This window comes from Glycine max, chromosome 12 (genome assembly GCF_000004515.6).
Source record: "Glycine max cultivar Williams 82 chromosome 12, Glycine_max_v4.0, whole genome shotgun sequence".
Taxonomy (NCBI): Eukaryota; Viridiplantae; Streptophyta; class Magnoliopsida; order Fabales; family Fabaceae; genus Glycine; species Glycine max.
In genome coordinates this window covers 31,467,030-31,483,281 of record NC_038248.2, presented here as the reverse complement: position 1 = coordinate 31,483,281, position 16,252 = coordinate 31,467,030, and the positions used below count along the sequence as shown (strand labels likewise).

General features: G+C 40.4%; 1 protein-coding gene across 1 annotated transcript in view; it reads left to right on the top strand.

Moving 5' to 3' along the window:
• Positions 1–13,631, top strand: part of LOC100785648 (uncharacterized) — a 26,789-nt gene extending 13,158 nt beyond the window's left edge. The window contains exon 2 of the mRNA XM_003541123.2: positions 13,442–13,631. Coding sequence (XP_003541171.2) covers positions 13,442–13,631 — 190 coding nt within the window. The remainder of the gene's footprint in view (positions 1–13,441) is intronic.
• Positions 13,632–16,252: the final 2,621 nt, after the last annotated feature.

The following is a 16,252-nucleotide window of genomic DNA, read 5'->3' as shown; positions in this document are numbered from 1 at the left end:
AGGGGAGAAACCCATGCTGTGATCCCATTCCTATAACGGCCAAGTTTCCCCCCACCCCAACAAGCTCTTTTTCTTCCCAATAACAAACCTTACCCACCACCCAGTTATCCACAAAGGCCATCCCTTAAATCAACCCCCCCCCCCCTGTCTACCGCACTTCCAATGACGAAGACCACCTTTAGCACAAACCAAAAAAAAAAAAAAAAAAAAAAAAAAAAAAAAAACACCAACAAAAAGGAATTTTGCAGCAAAAAGCCTGTAGGGTTCACCCCAAATTCCGTTGTCATATGCTGACTTGCTCCCATATCTACTTGATAATTCAATGGTAGCCATAACCCTAGCCAAGGTTCATTAACCTCCATTTCTCCGAGAATACGACTCAAACGCAACGTGTGCTTGTCATGGAGAAGCCCCGGGGCGTTCCATTGAGCATGGTAGGGCTCTGAAGCGTAAGGTGCAAGGTCTAATTGATGCGGGCTGGCTGAAATTTGAGGAGAATTGCGTGTAAATCCCGACATTGACAAGAGATGCCACACATGGGGCAATTCTGGAAGCTGTTGTTATGACTCATCAAGATTTCCAAGTTTATGCCATTATTGTAAACCACAGCTACAATGTTAAATGAAATGGATAAAGTTGATATCTTTGTCCCTCATCCTCTCACAAACGCATGTTTGCTTATTCAACTTTCACCGGAATGTGGGTGTAAGCCATTGGTCTGTTTGCTCAAGCAACCTGCGCTCCTGAGTGTTGACTTCCAAGACCGTTCAATCAGAGATTACTCATCTTGCACGTTGGTGGGGGTGCCGTAAAACAACGAGCAAAGTTCAAAACAAATGAGTTTCGAAATAAAAAATAAGTTTCAAAATAAAAAATAAAAAGGCATTTGATTGACTGTGTTTTCAAGTAAAAATATAGACGTTCATGTGACCTCATTTTGTCTTTTTAGAGAGAAGTGAGTTATCAAGAATAGGATGTTGGACAAATGGCCTCAGTTACCTTGAGAAGAAGAGGGGATTGAGTTAAGATACGAATATTATTCCCCAATTAAACTTTCACTCTCTCTTTTCGGATTAACAATGCACGTAGGGACAACCCTTCCCTTGTGTTCAAGAATCCTCTACTACAAGAGACCCACGGTCTCTTAATCCCTTTTCAGAAATAAGAATAAGAAATCTCTCGTAAAAAAGGTAGATTGTAAAATGAAGATCAATCAAAATTTCTTATTGAATAAGCAAGTGGTTGACCAAGGAATCTTTTTGAGAGGATAAGACATTTCAGTTCAGAAAAACTCTTGATCTTTCGAGAGGATAAAACTGTTTGGGCAATGAGAACTCTCTTTAAAACATTTGAATGGCCGTTCATAAAACATTTGAATAGATATGTCTCTTGGAAATTATTTTCTGAAAATCCCCTCTGGTAATCAATTACAAGACTTATGTAATCGATTACAGGTTTTAAAAATTTGAATTAAAACATTTTCAACTACTGGTAATCGATTACCAGAGAGCAAATCTCAATTTGAAAGGATAGAATTCCTTGGTCAAACCTTTTGCTTCTTCAGTTTGGAAACTTCTTCCTAAGATTCTAGAGATCAACTTGATCATATATCTTGATTTTCTTGGATTCTTGTCTTGAATAAAACTTAGAAGCACTTGATCCTTTAGCATCATCAAGACATCAAAACATCTTGCTTCTACATAGGAGTCATTTGACTTAATCCATCAACCGAAAGATCCTTCAACTATTTCTCGTCCTTGGAAAATTCTTTTTGCAAGAATCAACTGCTTCTTTCATTCTTCCTCACTACGAGGCTATGAAAACAAGACAACGATTGGTACCTCAAAGCCCTACACTGGGGCAACGAAAGACACCATGCAAAAACTTCAAGCGAACCTAGGGGCAGATTAGAAGTTCTCACCCAATAGGTTCCCTCCTACAAGGTCATGACGAAAGGCAACGATTGATACCTCAAAGCCTTACACTGGGGCAATGAGGGGCACCGTGCATGAGCCTCAAGTGGACATAGGGGCCGATCAAAAGTTCTCACCCATCGATGTTTTTAACAAAAAAGGGGGGACAAACCCTAGGATTTCAATGGATTGATCAAGCATCAAACGACTCCATTGCCGTCGCTCCAAAATGGTCAAATGACTAAATCAAACAAAACACACACTCTGAGGGAGTTCTCGGAGAGATTTGCAAAAGATAGGATAAGGTTGCATGGACTATCACCTCTTTCAAAAGGACAGTCAATCTGTGTTTTCCAAAAAAATCAAATCAAAATCAAAATCACAAAATAGGGAAAGAATGCCATGAACATTGTACAACTTTCCATTACATTGCATTGTTTCATATAAAGTCCGCATTTACCCAAATTTCACAACAAAGGTTGCATGCATCTGCATTCCTCAAAATCATGTTAACTACATAGATTCCCTACATCTAAATGTCCAAATCTTTTGAATTTGGGATGATCGGCTCTCTCGATGAGTCGATCTCTTGCTTTCTCATAAGGATGGACCCTCGGGTACTAGTACCCTGGTCTTCAGAGGACTACACGTCCTCGCCTTGAGAGGACTACACGTCCTCACCTTCAGAGGACTACACGTCCTCACCTCCAGAGGACTACATGTCCTCGCCTTGAGAGGGCTACACGCCCTCACCTTGGGTACTAGTTACCCTCACCGTTAAGAGGACTACACGTCCTCGCCTTGAGAGGACTACACGCCCTCACCTCCAGAGGACTACCTGTCCTCGCCTTGAGAGGGCTACACGCCCTCACCTTGGGTACTAGTTACCCTCACCAGTGAGAGGACTACACGTCCTCGCCATCAGAGGGCTACACGCCCTCACCTTCAGAGGACTACACGTCCTCGCCTTGAGAAGGCTACACCCCCTCACCTTGGGTACTAGTTACCCTCACCGTTGAGAGGACTACATGTCCTCGCCATCAGAGGGCTGCACGCCCTCACCTCCAGAGGACTACCTGTCCTCGCCTTGAGAGGGCTACACGCCCTCACCTTGGGTACTAGTTACCCTCACCATCAGAGGGCTGCACGCCCTCACCTTCAGAGGACTACACGTCCTCGCCTTGAGAGGGCTACACGCCCTCACCATGGGTACTAGTTACCCTCACCATGAGAGGACTACACGTCCTCACCACCAGAGGGCTGCACGCCCTCACCTCTAGAGGACTATAAGTCCTCGCCTTGAGAGGGCTACACGCCCTCACCTTGGGTACTAGTTACCTTCACCTTCAGAGGACTACACGTCCTCGCCTTCAAAGGGTCATGTACCTTCAACTTCAGAGGACTACACGTCCTCGCCGTCAAAGGGTCATGTGCCTTCACCTTTGTAGGGCTACACGCCCTCACCTTCAGAGGACTACACGTCCTCACCTTTAGAGGACTACACGTCCTCGCCATCAGAGGACTACATGTTCCCCATTTTCAAAGGGGGGCATGCCCTCACCTTTAGAGGATTGCACGTCCTTGCCATCATAGGACTACACTCCCTCGCCTTCGAAAGGCGACACGTCTTGAACTTCAGAGGGCTACACGCCCTCGCCTTTAGAGGACTATGCGTCCTCACTTTCAGTGGGCTCCATATCCACACCTTAAGATAATTTAAGGTCCTCCGTCCTTAAATGCTTAACCGAGACTTGCACTTCCGGTTAAGGGGCCAGTAGTTTCCTTTTAACGGTTCCTGGGCCACCCCCTGATATTGGAGGAGGGCCAACTGTGCGAGCACAACCAGAGAGGGAGGCTATTACATAGCTACTATGCATACCGGGGCAAGATTTCATTCGTGCCGCTATAAAGAGACGAGTGCGGATCATGCGCACCAACATGACCACTCTTACACAGATATAGATGACATTGCTACTTAGCAACATTCTGCCCAGCGACCGCAATGCCAATCTCCCCCTGCAAAAGTATCGGTTGGTCTGTGTCGTCCCGACATGGGTAAGTATGCATATAGTTCAACTGATTTCTGATACCATCTATTGTTTGCAGGGATCGCACCCACAAGACACCCAGTGGACCCGAAAAAGTCCAACAGGGCCCTGGGGTTTCCAGCTCTGGTTACGGGCCTCTATCAGTCCTACAGGGTGCCCGTACCCCCCGGCAAGGTCACGTCATCATAGGTAAGTATGCACATTGCTCAACTGATTTCTGATTTCATCTATTGTTTGCAGGGATCGCGCCTGCAAGACACCCAGTGGACCCGAAGAAGTCCAACAGGGTCTTGGAGTTGTCAAGCTCTAAATACGGGTCTCTATCAGTTCAAGGGAGTGCCTGTTGCCCCCAGCAGGGTCATCAGGCCCTCTACCAATCGAGTTTTCATCTAGAAGTGTTGCGCCCCCAGGCAGGCGCAGGGCGAGACACCACAGCAGCATTGGGATGGACGGTAGCGGGCAATAGACACACCGCCATCACCACTAAAGTTCACCTCAGCTCATCCATAAAAAGGTTAGAGCGTTGCCTAAGACACATGGCCGACCAATAGGCAACCAAGTCCAAAGCCAAAGGTAAGCAAAGTACTAGGTCAGTGACCGACAAGTCATAAGGCGTCCAGCTAAAGACGTTAAAGAAGCGCTACTAGGAGGCAACCTAGTACCTTTTGAATCTGTGCTTGTTATTTGATCACTTTTCATAGTAAGACACACCTAGTTGCTCATGATCCTAGGAATTTAAATAAAACGAGCACAAGCTCGGAAGGTAGTCATACCTCACAAAATATATATATGTATGTTTAGGTAGAAAGATACCTTAGATATGCATGTATGTAAACAAAAACACACTTCACAAAATATATATATGTATGTTTAGGTAGCAAGATACCTTAGATATGCATGTATGTAACAAAAAGATACCTCACAAAATATATATATGTATGTTTAGGTAGCAAGATACCTTGGATATGCATGTATACAGCAAAAATACCTTACAAAACATATATATGTATGTTTAGGTAGCAAGATACCTTGGATATGCATGTATATAGCAAAAATACCTCGCAAAAATATACACATGTTTAGATAGCAAAATACCTCATGAAAAAAAAAAGGGGGAAAAAGAAAACAAACAAGAAAAAGAAATAAACAAATGATAATGAAAAAAAAAGGAGAAAAAAGGAAAATAAGTTGTCAAGCTGAAAAACCAACATGCTTTTGAAAAGAGATGACTTCCAACTTTTCTTTGAAAAAAATTTACTGATCATAACTAGTTTTTGAAAAAAATGTGTATACACCTGAAGGGTGAATGCTGTGAAGATTTTCCCAGACGCCCGAAATGGACTCGGATGAATGCACAAATTGATAAAAGAACATATTTTGGAAACGTTGGGTTGACTAAAATAGAGGAAATGAATCCTGAACCCTAGCATCACATGACCATAAAGATTTGACACTTGAGTGTCCGCATAGGTGCATGCATGACCAGTTTTGCATAAAGTTTCCAAATCATCATTTTTGCATTTGTGTCATGGAAATAATGTGGGGCTTCCCTTTTTATCCTTGAACCAAACCAAACCCCGACATGTATCATGTCTAGCCATTCTACAAACCTTGAGCCAAAATCCTGACTCACCATAATCCTTACCCTCGGAAGCAAAAAGGAAGAGAAGGAAAATTCCCAATCAAAGAGTGGGAGAAAGCAAGAAGAAAAGAAAGGAAATTCCCAATCAAAGAGTGGGAGGAAGCAAAAAGAAAAGAAAGGAAATTCCCAATCAAAGAATGGGAGAAAGAAAAAAAAAAGAAAAAAAAAGAAAAGAAGGAAAGAAAGCTCCTGATCAAGGATCGAAAGAAAACAGAAGAAATGTGCAGAGAAGGTCTTTGGACCGGACAATATCTGAACAATACAGAATTGTCACCAAATGAACAAAAAAGGAAGGAAAGGAAACCACGACCTAAAATGGTCTTCTCCCTTTAATTACCAACCAAAATCCCGTGCGCTAGCGACCTTTTTTTCTCGCCCCGCACTAAACAAAAAAAAAACGGAAAAAAGAAAAAGCCAGGAAAATCAAAAGCCAAAAACACACAAAAGCCGAGAGAAGAAACCACCAAAAGAACCCATTCCCAAGGGAAGCCCTATTGATCCATGATCACGCGTGTAATTTTTGATTTGATAGGAAATAATTTGCAAAGTCAAGTCATGACATATCTATGGTTCGGAATTAGGATGAAACACTTACCTGTGCGAGATTGATACACTTTGAGTAGATTTCTTCTATTTTTTTCGAACCCAGTGTTTCCTCTAAATGATCATTTAGAAACGAAATGCTAACATCCAAAATCTCATTTATGGTTATGGGAGATTTCATCAGCAGACTCTCCTTCCCCGGTAGACGCATTGTTTTTCACTCAAAAAAGCATATGCTGCTCTAAATCAGTTGGAATATTTGTCTCTTTGCTAAAGCATGTTTGCATTTTAATGGAGAAAACAACGAGACTTTTTCAAGTCTCACAAGTTATCCAGAACTACGTAGGTCTGAATTCCTCATGGGAGGATACGTAGGAGCAAAAGCCTCGCTTTTGTCGACCACACCGCCTTTTGTTGCCATGACTCAAGAGCTGGTAGCCCGCGGAGATACCTTACGGTTATCCGCACCCTTTTTGTCATCCAGAGGCGGCGGGCCCGATGACAAGCAGAGACCAAGTTTGGTCATTCTGCACCCATGATACGCGGAGATACCTTACGGTTATCCGCACCTTTTTGTCATCCAGAGGCGGCGGGCCCGATGACAAGCAGAGACCAAGTTTGGTCATTCTGCACCCATGATACGCAGAGATACCTTATGGTTATTCGCACCCTTTTGTCATCCAGAGGCGGCGGGCCCGATGACAAGCAGAGACCAAGTTTGGTCATTCTGCACCCATGATACGCGGAGATACCTTATGGTTATTCGCACCCTTTTGTCATCCAGAGGCGGCGGGCCCGATGACAAGCAGAGACCAAGTTTGGTCATTCTGCACCCATGATACGCGGAGATACCTTACGGTTATCCGCACCTTTTTGTCATCCAGAGGCGGCGGGCCCGATGACAAGCAGAGACCAAGTTTGGTCATTCTGCACCTATGATACGCGGAGATACCTTATGGTTATTCGCACCCTTTTGTCATCCAGAGGCGGCGGGCCCGATGACAAGCAGAGACCAAGTTTGGTCATTCTGCACCCTTGTATCATCCAGAGGCGGCGGGCCCGATGATACGCGGAAATACCCGAGTGGTTATCCGTATAAACATTCTTTTGCTATCTGTAAGACAGAACGCTTGATAGCATGCAGAGACTGACATAGTCTTCTGCACCTTTTGTTCCTCCGGGAACAACAAGTCATTTACATGCGGAAATTTCATGGTCACCCGCGACTCTCGTCAACCGAGAGGAGCGAAATTAGTGTCATACACTGATTTTCGGGGACCTTTGCTTGATGACATGCGACCATTCTTTGGTCCTTGTGAGGTGCTTGGCACCCATCATTAGGCAATTTGTGAAATTTTGGGAACAACAAGTCATTTGCATGTGGAGATTTTATGGTCACCCGCGACTCTCGCCAAATCGAGAGGAACGAAATTAGTGTCTTATCTTTACTTTCCTTTTATCTCCAATAAAAGACAAGTAAAGAGGGGCAACTGTCATACCCTAATTTCGTCCGGGGACTTTTGCTCGATGACGTGCGACCATTCTTTGGTCCTCGTGAGGTGCTTGGCACCCATCATTAGGCAATTTGTGAAATTCCAGGACATGCCGAAAAACCAAAAAGATATTGATGCACAATCCGTAAGTTTCCGTGACACACCGGAAATCAAATGGAAGCATCGTTGCATAATTAAGTGAGGTTCCGTAACATTCCGTAAGTCAAAAAGGGGATGATTATGTAATCCGCAAGGTTCCGTAACATTACGGAAAGAAAACAAGTATCGTTACGAAATTCGTAAGTTTCCGTAACTTTACGAAAAAAGAATCACCAAAAAACAGCAGAGGGGGGTGTACTTAGTAAAAATGGGGGTGCAAATAGCACCCAGGCCCATTTGGGCCCTCCAGAAGATTCCTCCAGAAGGCGGTTGCTTCTGGAGGAAGCAACCCTGCTCGCCTGGGCGAGCTGGGCGGCAACCACCTCCCCTATTTTGCTATAAATAGGGGAGGAAGTGAAGAAGAAAGGGGTCCAGCCCCTGAGGCACTTTTCTCTCTTTCGAATTTGCTTGGAAAAATCGTTTCCGTGAAGAAAATCTAAGCCGAGGCGCTTCCGAAACGTTTCCGTAACGTTTTCCGTGAGGAATTTCGCAAAGGTTTCAACCGTTCTTCGACGTTCTTCATTCGTTCTTCATCGTTCTTCGATCTTCAACGGGTAAGTACCTCGAACCAAGCTTTTCGATTCATTCTATGTACCCGTAGTGGTCCACATTGTGTTTCGTGCATTTTTATTCTCGTTTTGTTTACTTTTTATACCCCCTGTTGACGTGCTTAAGCCATTTTACTTAAGTCATTTCTCGCTTAACTTAAAAACAAAATAAATTTCCACCGAACGTTTGAATTGTATTATCCATTAACTTCGGTTAAAATCAATTCCGACCGTTCGGTCGTGCCGTAACCACGTTGGAAATCAAAAAGAGGTAAAAAATAATATAAATATCAAAAAAAAAACATCTTTTAGTAAAATAAAGCGGAAAATCAATCGGACGTTTTCTCTTTGGGATTTCTCATTCTTGATCGAATTGATTAATAACTAAAGTGAAACTAAGGCTAAAATCAACTCGCCTAGTCAAGCTCGTCCACAAAAATAGGCTTTTGAAGTTCGTCATTTCAATTTTTCACTAAGTAAAATGGATCATTTTTAAGGTCCAACGCCTTAAAATGATCACCTCTTAAAATCAAAAAGAATCACTTGATAAGAAAGAACTACGTAGGTCTGAGTTCCTCATTGAGGATACGTAGGAGCAAAAGCCCCGCTTTTGTCGACCACCCCAAGAGATCGTTAATGGTCCAATGCCTTAACGTTTCTCTCCTTTCAAAAACAAGAGATCGTTAATGGTCCAACGCCTTAACGTTTCTCATCTTTCAAAATCAAAAGACCGTTTAATGGTCCAACACCTTAAATGACCTTTTGTTCAAATAAAAACATATTTTGCAAAAAAGACAAAAACAACTTAACCAAACACTTTGTTCCGAAAGAACTACGTAGGTCTGATTTTCTCATCCCAAATTGAGGAATACGTAGGAGCAAAGGGAAACACCCTTGTCGACCACAAAAAAAGAAAAATATAAAAAGGGTATAAAGGATATAAGAACATAAAAGGGAACATAAAAATCAAAGTCATGTTTGCACATTCGATTAAAGGCTGTCGTCCCTTGGGACGGGCGTGTGGGGTGCTAATACCTTCCCCGTGCGTAAATACAACTCCCGAACCTTTCACTAAAAAGTTCATAGATCGCGTCTTTTCCGGTTTTTCCGACGTTTTCCTCAAATAAACGTTGGTGGCGACTCCGCGCGTATTCCTTTCGTGGAATACGCATCCCGCGAGTCACGCGTCGCCCTCCCGCCGAAGGGTAGGTTGCGACAAGCCCAAAAATACTTTGGAAGAGAAGTATCATTTAATAAAGTTCTTGCAATTTCTTCCAATGACCTATTTTTCCTTTCAACAACTCCATTTTGTTGAGGGGTTCTAGGTGCAGAAAAATTGTGTTCAATACCATGTTCATCACAAAATAATTCAAAATCTTTATTTTCAAATTCACCCCCATGATCACTTCTAATGGATGCAATCTTAAGATTTTTCTTGTTTTGTATGACTTTAGCTAGTTTTCTAAATGCTTGGAATGAATCACTTTTATGTGTAATAAATAATGTCCAAGTATATCTAGAGAAATCATCAACTATAACTAAAGCATAGTAATTTCCTCCAAAACTCATGATTCTAGATGGACCAAATAAATCCATATGCAATAATTGTAAGGGTTGAGTGGTTGAAACAACATTTTTAGGTTTGAATGAGACTCTTGTTTGTTTGCCCTTTTGACATGCATCACATAGTTTATCTTTTTCAAATTTCAATTTAGGCAAACCAACTAATAAATCTTTTGAAATTAATTTATTTAAGTGATCCATGTTTATGTGAGCAATTCTTTTATGCCATAACCATGGATCTTCATCTTTACTAAGAAAGCAATGATTGTTTTCATGTTTTATGCTTAAGTCTATCATGTAAACATTATTGACTCTATGTCCTATATGCTTTATATTAATGTCATGCTTATGTTCTATAAGACATTTCTGAGAATCAAATGATACTAGATAGCCTTTGTCGCATAGTTGACTAACGCTAAGCAGGCTATGCTTAAGTCCTTCAACAAGTAGAACATTTTCAATGGAGTTTGAAGAATTTGTACCTATTTTACCCACTCCAAGGATTCTACCTTTGTTTTTGTCACCATATGTTACATGCCCGCTTTTCTTTGGAGAGATATGTGTAAAATTTGATGCATCTCCAATCATATGTTTTGAGCATCCGCTATCTATGTACCACTTCTTTCTCAAAGATACCTGCATAATTAAGTTTTTGACTTAGGTACCCAAATTTTATTGGGTCCTTGCATGTTAGTATAAACTATGGATCCTTTTGGGACCCATATCATTTTAATGTTATTGTAATTTTTCTTGAAGTAGCAAGTTGATATGCCATGTCCTCTTCTTCCACAGTAAAAACAAGTGATAGAATTAGAATTACATTTTTGTGTGGAAGTGGAAAAGTTTTTATGAAACTTTTGTTGTTTATCAGATTTATACCCTAGTCCATTTTTATTAGATACATATCTTTGTTTACTTAATATAACATCTAAATTATTTTTACTATATGAAAATTTTGAAAGTGAATTCTTCAAGTCTTTAATTTCTTTTACATATTTATCACAACAACTACAAGAATCTGATATTTTCTTGTCAGAAATAGTGGAGATATTAACTTTTTCATTTGTTTTAGAAATTGAGACTTCATTTCTAAGAAGATCTAATTCTTTGTTTAATTTCGAAATCTCATTTTCTAAATTTGAAATTGTTTTCTTTGAAGATGAAACTAATTTTGCAAGTTTAATTGACTCTTTATGCAGATCAGCAAATGCATCTTGCAATTCATCAAAAGAAATAGATAAGTTATTCGAAGATGTTACCTCTTCATCACTTTCGTAACTTTTAGCCATAAGGCAGAGATTTATCTCTTCATTTTCAGAATCTTCAGAGGATTCCATATCATTTTCATCCCATGTAATGTATGCTTTCTTCAGTTTCTTTTCACTATGATTTTTCTTTTCAGATTTTTCCATCTTTTTCTTGAAGATGGGACAATCAACCCTCAGATGTCCAGGTTGATTGCATTCAAAGCATTTTAGAGTAGAGGATGAATTTTCTGTCCTTCTTTTTGATTTAAAATTTGGTCGCCTCTGATTTCCTCTTACTTTAAGAAACTTGTTGAATCTTTTTACAAAAAGACTTAGATCATCATCATCATCTGGATCATTATCCTGATCACTTTCTTCTTGAATTGAGGATGATGCTTTAAGAGCAATTCCTTTCTTTTTCTTGTCATTTTCTTCATTTTGGTGCAATCTCAATAGTTCCATCTCATGTTCCTGCAACTTTCCAAATAAAGTGGCAAGAGACATATTAGACAAATCTCTTGATTCAGAAATGGCCGTTACTTTGGGTTGCCATTCTCCACTTAAACATCTTAACACCTTGTTTATAAGATCCTCATTTTGAAATTCTTTGCCTAAGGCTGCTAGATGATTTACTATATGTGTAAATCTCTTTTGCATACTTTGAATATTTTCATTTGCATTCATTCTAAATAATTCATACTCATGAGTTAGTGCATTTATCCTAGATCTTTTAACATCTGTAGTTCCTTCATATGTTAATTGAAGAGTGTCCCACATTTCCTTAGCACTCTTACAATTTGAAACCCTGAAATATTCATCCATTCCTAGGGCAGATGTTATTATGTTTTTGGCTTTTAAGTTGTATTGTACTCGTTTTCTATCCTCTTCAGACCATCTATCTCTAGGTTTTTCTATGGTTATGCTTTCACTTGATGAACTACCATCTATTGAAACTCTTTCTACTGTGGTGGGCATATAAGGCCCTATTTCTATGGCTTCCCAGATATTTAGATCTATTGCCTCGATAAAAATTTGCATTCGGGTTTTCCAATAGTGGTAACCCTCTCCATTAAAGATTGGAGGTCTATTGATAGAATTCCCTTCTGGAAATAAGGAATTTGCTGAGGCCATCTTTTTCTTGAAGCTTCTAAACTTTATACAAGAATGAAGCTCTGATACCACTTGTTAGACAAGCGGCCTCAGATATCTTAAGAAGGGGGGGTTGAATTAAGATATTCCAAACTACTTGCCCTAATTAAAATTCTATTTCACCTTTTTTTTCAAGTTATGAATTCCCTTAATGACAATCTTCTTAAATATTAATTCAAATAACACAATTTGAATATGAATATAAAGCAATAATAAATAAAGGAGATTAAGGGAAGAGAAAATGCAAACTCAGTTTTATACTGGTTCGGCCACACCCTTGTGCCTACGTCCAGTCCCCAAGCAACCCGCTTGAGAGTTCCACTATCTTGTAAATTCCTTTTACAAGTTCTAAACACACAAGGACAATCCTTCCTTTGTGTTTAGAATTCCTTTACAACAAGAGACCCACAGTCTCTTAATTCCTTAGAGAATGAGTAGAAGAAGAAGAATGAATCTCTTTAGAAAGAGATAGATTTTTACAGATTGAGAGCTCAAATAATTCCTTAATGAATTGCAATTGAATTGGCCAAGGAATTCTTAAGAGGATAAAATGAATTTTCTCTCTGAGAGGATAAATACTTTTTGTTCTCAAAAACTCTGTCAAAATCGTGTCTCAAGTCACACATATATAGGCCTTATGAAAGCCATTCAATAACCACATGAAAGGATGTGACTGATGAGAATGTTTTCTGAAAAACTCCTCTGGTAATCGATTACAATAAGTGTGTAATCGATTACACTCATTAAAATTTGAATTAAAACGTTTAGAAATTGCTAATAATCGATTACCATATATGTGTAATCGATTACACAGTGCAAATTTTGAATTCAAATTTTAATAGCTGTTGTAAATTAGTTTTGGCCACTGGTAATCGATTACATCCTCTGGTAATCGATTACCAGAGAGTAAATTTGTTGAAAAACACTTTTTAGCTTAAAATTCTTGGCCAAACCTTTTGCTAATCCAATTGGAATTCCCTTCCATTTTAATATCCTTTCTAAGACTCTATAGACTGTCTTGATCATCCATCTTGATTAACTCTAATTGCTTTGTCTTGAGTAAATCTTTGAGAAGCATATGATTCATGTAATCCTTTGGCATCATCAAAACTTTCAGCTTGATCCTTTGTCTACAGGTTGGTTCTGCAATTGGTGTCTAGTCTCACTGAACCCTACAAGGGAGTGGCCACCCTCATCCGTCAAAGTGATCCCTTGCCTCAGTTTTATCAAGCACGGTCGATGCTTGTTCTCGAAGAATCCGACCTCAAGAAGGTGGCTCAGACCTCATCCTCCGCCATGGTGGCTCGTGACTCAGATGAATCTTAAGAGATGTCTGATCATTCATCAGCACGCCACACAAATAATGGTGGAAAACGGTATTCAAACCATGGAAATTCTAGAAAGAATCGCAACAACACTGGTGGTCATGATAACTCAAGCGCTGGCAAGGGAGGCTCTGGTGGCGGGGGTAAAGGTGGCGGTGGCAGCAATCGCGGGGGTGGACAGCAGCAGCCCTAGAACAACCCTTGGCCTGTAGGACAGCAATGGCCTTGGTCATGGATGCAGTGGGTTGTTCCTCCTTGTCTGTACCCAGCGGCTCCATGGGTCAGGCCCAATTATCAGCAACCTCCGCCCCAACAGCCCGGTATTTTTGGGTCCAGACCTCAGTAGGCATACACAGCCATAACTCCTACTCCAACAGACATCGAGGCTGCAATGCACACCCTCGATATTACTTCTCCGAATCCGAATTGGTATATGGACACCGGTGCCACCTCTTATATGACGTCCACCTCAGGTAATCTCACGTCTTATTTTAATATGAGCAATCATCGTGGTATCACTATTGGTAATGGTCAATCAATTCCTATTCATGGTTATGGTCAAACTAACTTGCCTTCCCCACATCCTCCTTTAGCCTTGAAAAATGTCCTTCATGCTCCTAAACTAATCAAAAACTTAGTGTCAGTTAGAAAATTTACCACTGATAACTCTGTGAGTGTTGAATTTGATCCCTTTGGGTTTTCTGTGAAGGATTTTTAGACAAGGATGCCTCTAATGAGGTGTGAGAGTTGGGGCGTGCTTTATCTTATCACCGAGTCCACCACTCCAGCTACTTCTTCCTCTACTTTTGCTGCCTTAGCTCCTTCTCTTTGGCATGAGCGGTTGGGACACCCGGGAATATCTATCTTGCATTCTCTTAGGAAGAATAAATTTATTGAATGTAATCAAATTAGAGACTCTCATATTTTTCATTCATGTTCTCTTGGAAAGCATATTAAGTTACCTTTTGTTTTCTCACATTCTCATACTCTTATGCCATTTGATATTGTTCACACTAATCTTTGGACATCACCTGTTTTGAGTTCCTCGGGGCACCGACATTATATCTTGTTGTTCGATGATTATTCTAAATTTTTGTGGACTTTTCCTTTGTCAAACAAATCAGATGCTTATTCCACATTCATAAATTTTAGAACTTTCATCCGAACTCAATTCGAACGGGAAGTAAAGAATATACAATGTGATAATGGTAAAGAGTTTGATAATAAGCCTTTTTGGGATTTTTGTAAAGTGAATGGTATTTCTTTCCGATTGTCTTGTCCTTATACTTCTCCTCAAAATGGGAAAGCCGAAAGGATAATTCTTACAATTAACAATATTGTTCGTACTTCACTTGCCCAAGCGTCATTACCTCCTTCCTTTTGGCATCATGCCTTGCAAATGGCAACTTACCTTCTCAATATTCTTCCTCATAAGTTATTGAACTATAAATCTCCTCTTAGGTTTATTTATCATAAGGATCCGACCTATTCTCATCTTCGGGTTTTTCGGTGTTTATGTTATCCTCTATTTCCTTCCACTACCATAAATAAACTTCAACCCCGCTCTACTCCATGTGTTTTTTTGGGATATCCTTCGAATCATCGTGGTTATAAATGCTATGAATTATCTTCTGGGAAAATAATTATAAGTCGTCATGTCATTTCGATGAGACACAATTTCCATTTGCTAAATTACATACTCCTCATATTCAAACTTATGATTCCTTAGATGATGGCCCAAATTCATACATGGTCCACTATTTAGTGTCTCAATCCACTACTCCTAATGCTCAAACTCCTGGTCTAGTTCCATTCGGGCCCAACTCTCCTAATATTGCAACCGGCCCAACCATTGAGCCAAAGAAGAATATTGTTAATTGTACGAATTGTCCAGCGACTGCTCCTCCTAGTCCAGTCCCTTCTTCACGTCCCATGGGATAGTTAAGTCAAAGAAGATCTTTAATCTTCATACCACTATTGCTAAATCCCCTCTGCCACGTAACCCCATGTCGACCCTTCGGGACCCGAATGGGAAAAAGGCTATGGATGATAAATTTGATGCTCTTATTAAAATAAGACGTGGGAGTTGGTGTCCCATCCACCTTATGTTAATGTAATTCGGTCATTGTAGATTTTTGCTCATAAAGAAAAATATGATGGTTCTTTTGAGAGGCATAAAGCCTGTCTTGTAGGTGATGGAAAAACTCAATAGGTTGGCGTAGATTGTGGTGACACATTTAGTCCGATGGTCAAACCAGCAACTATTCGCACAGTTCTGAGTCTGGCTTTGTCTAAGGCATGGCCCATTCATCAACTTGGCATCAAAAATGTCTTCTTACATGGTGAACTTAATGAGACTGTCTACATGCATCAGCCTATGGGTTTTAGGGACCCGCAAAAACCTAATCATGTTTGTCTGTTAAAGAAGTCTCTATACAGGCTTAAACAGGCACCGCGGGCTTGGTATAAGAGATTTGTTGATTTTGTTCATACACTCGAGTTCTCTCATAGCACTTCGGATCATTCTCTTTTCATCTATCGACAAGGTACTTCTATGGCTTATATTTTGTTATATGTGGATGACATCATTTTGACTGCTTCCTCTGATGAGCTTCGTAAGTC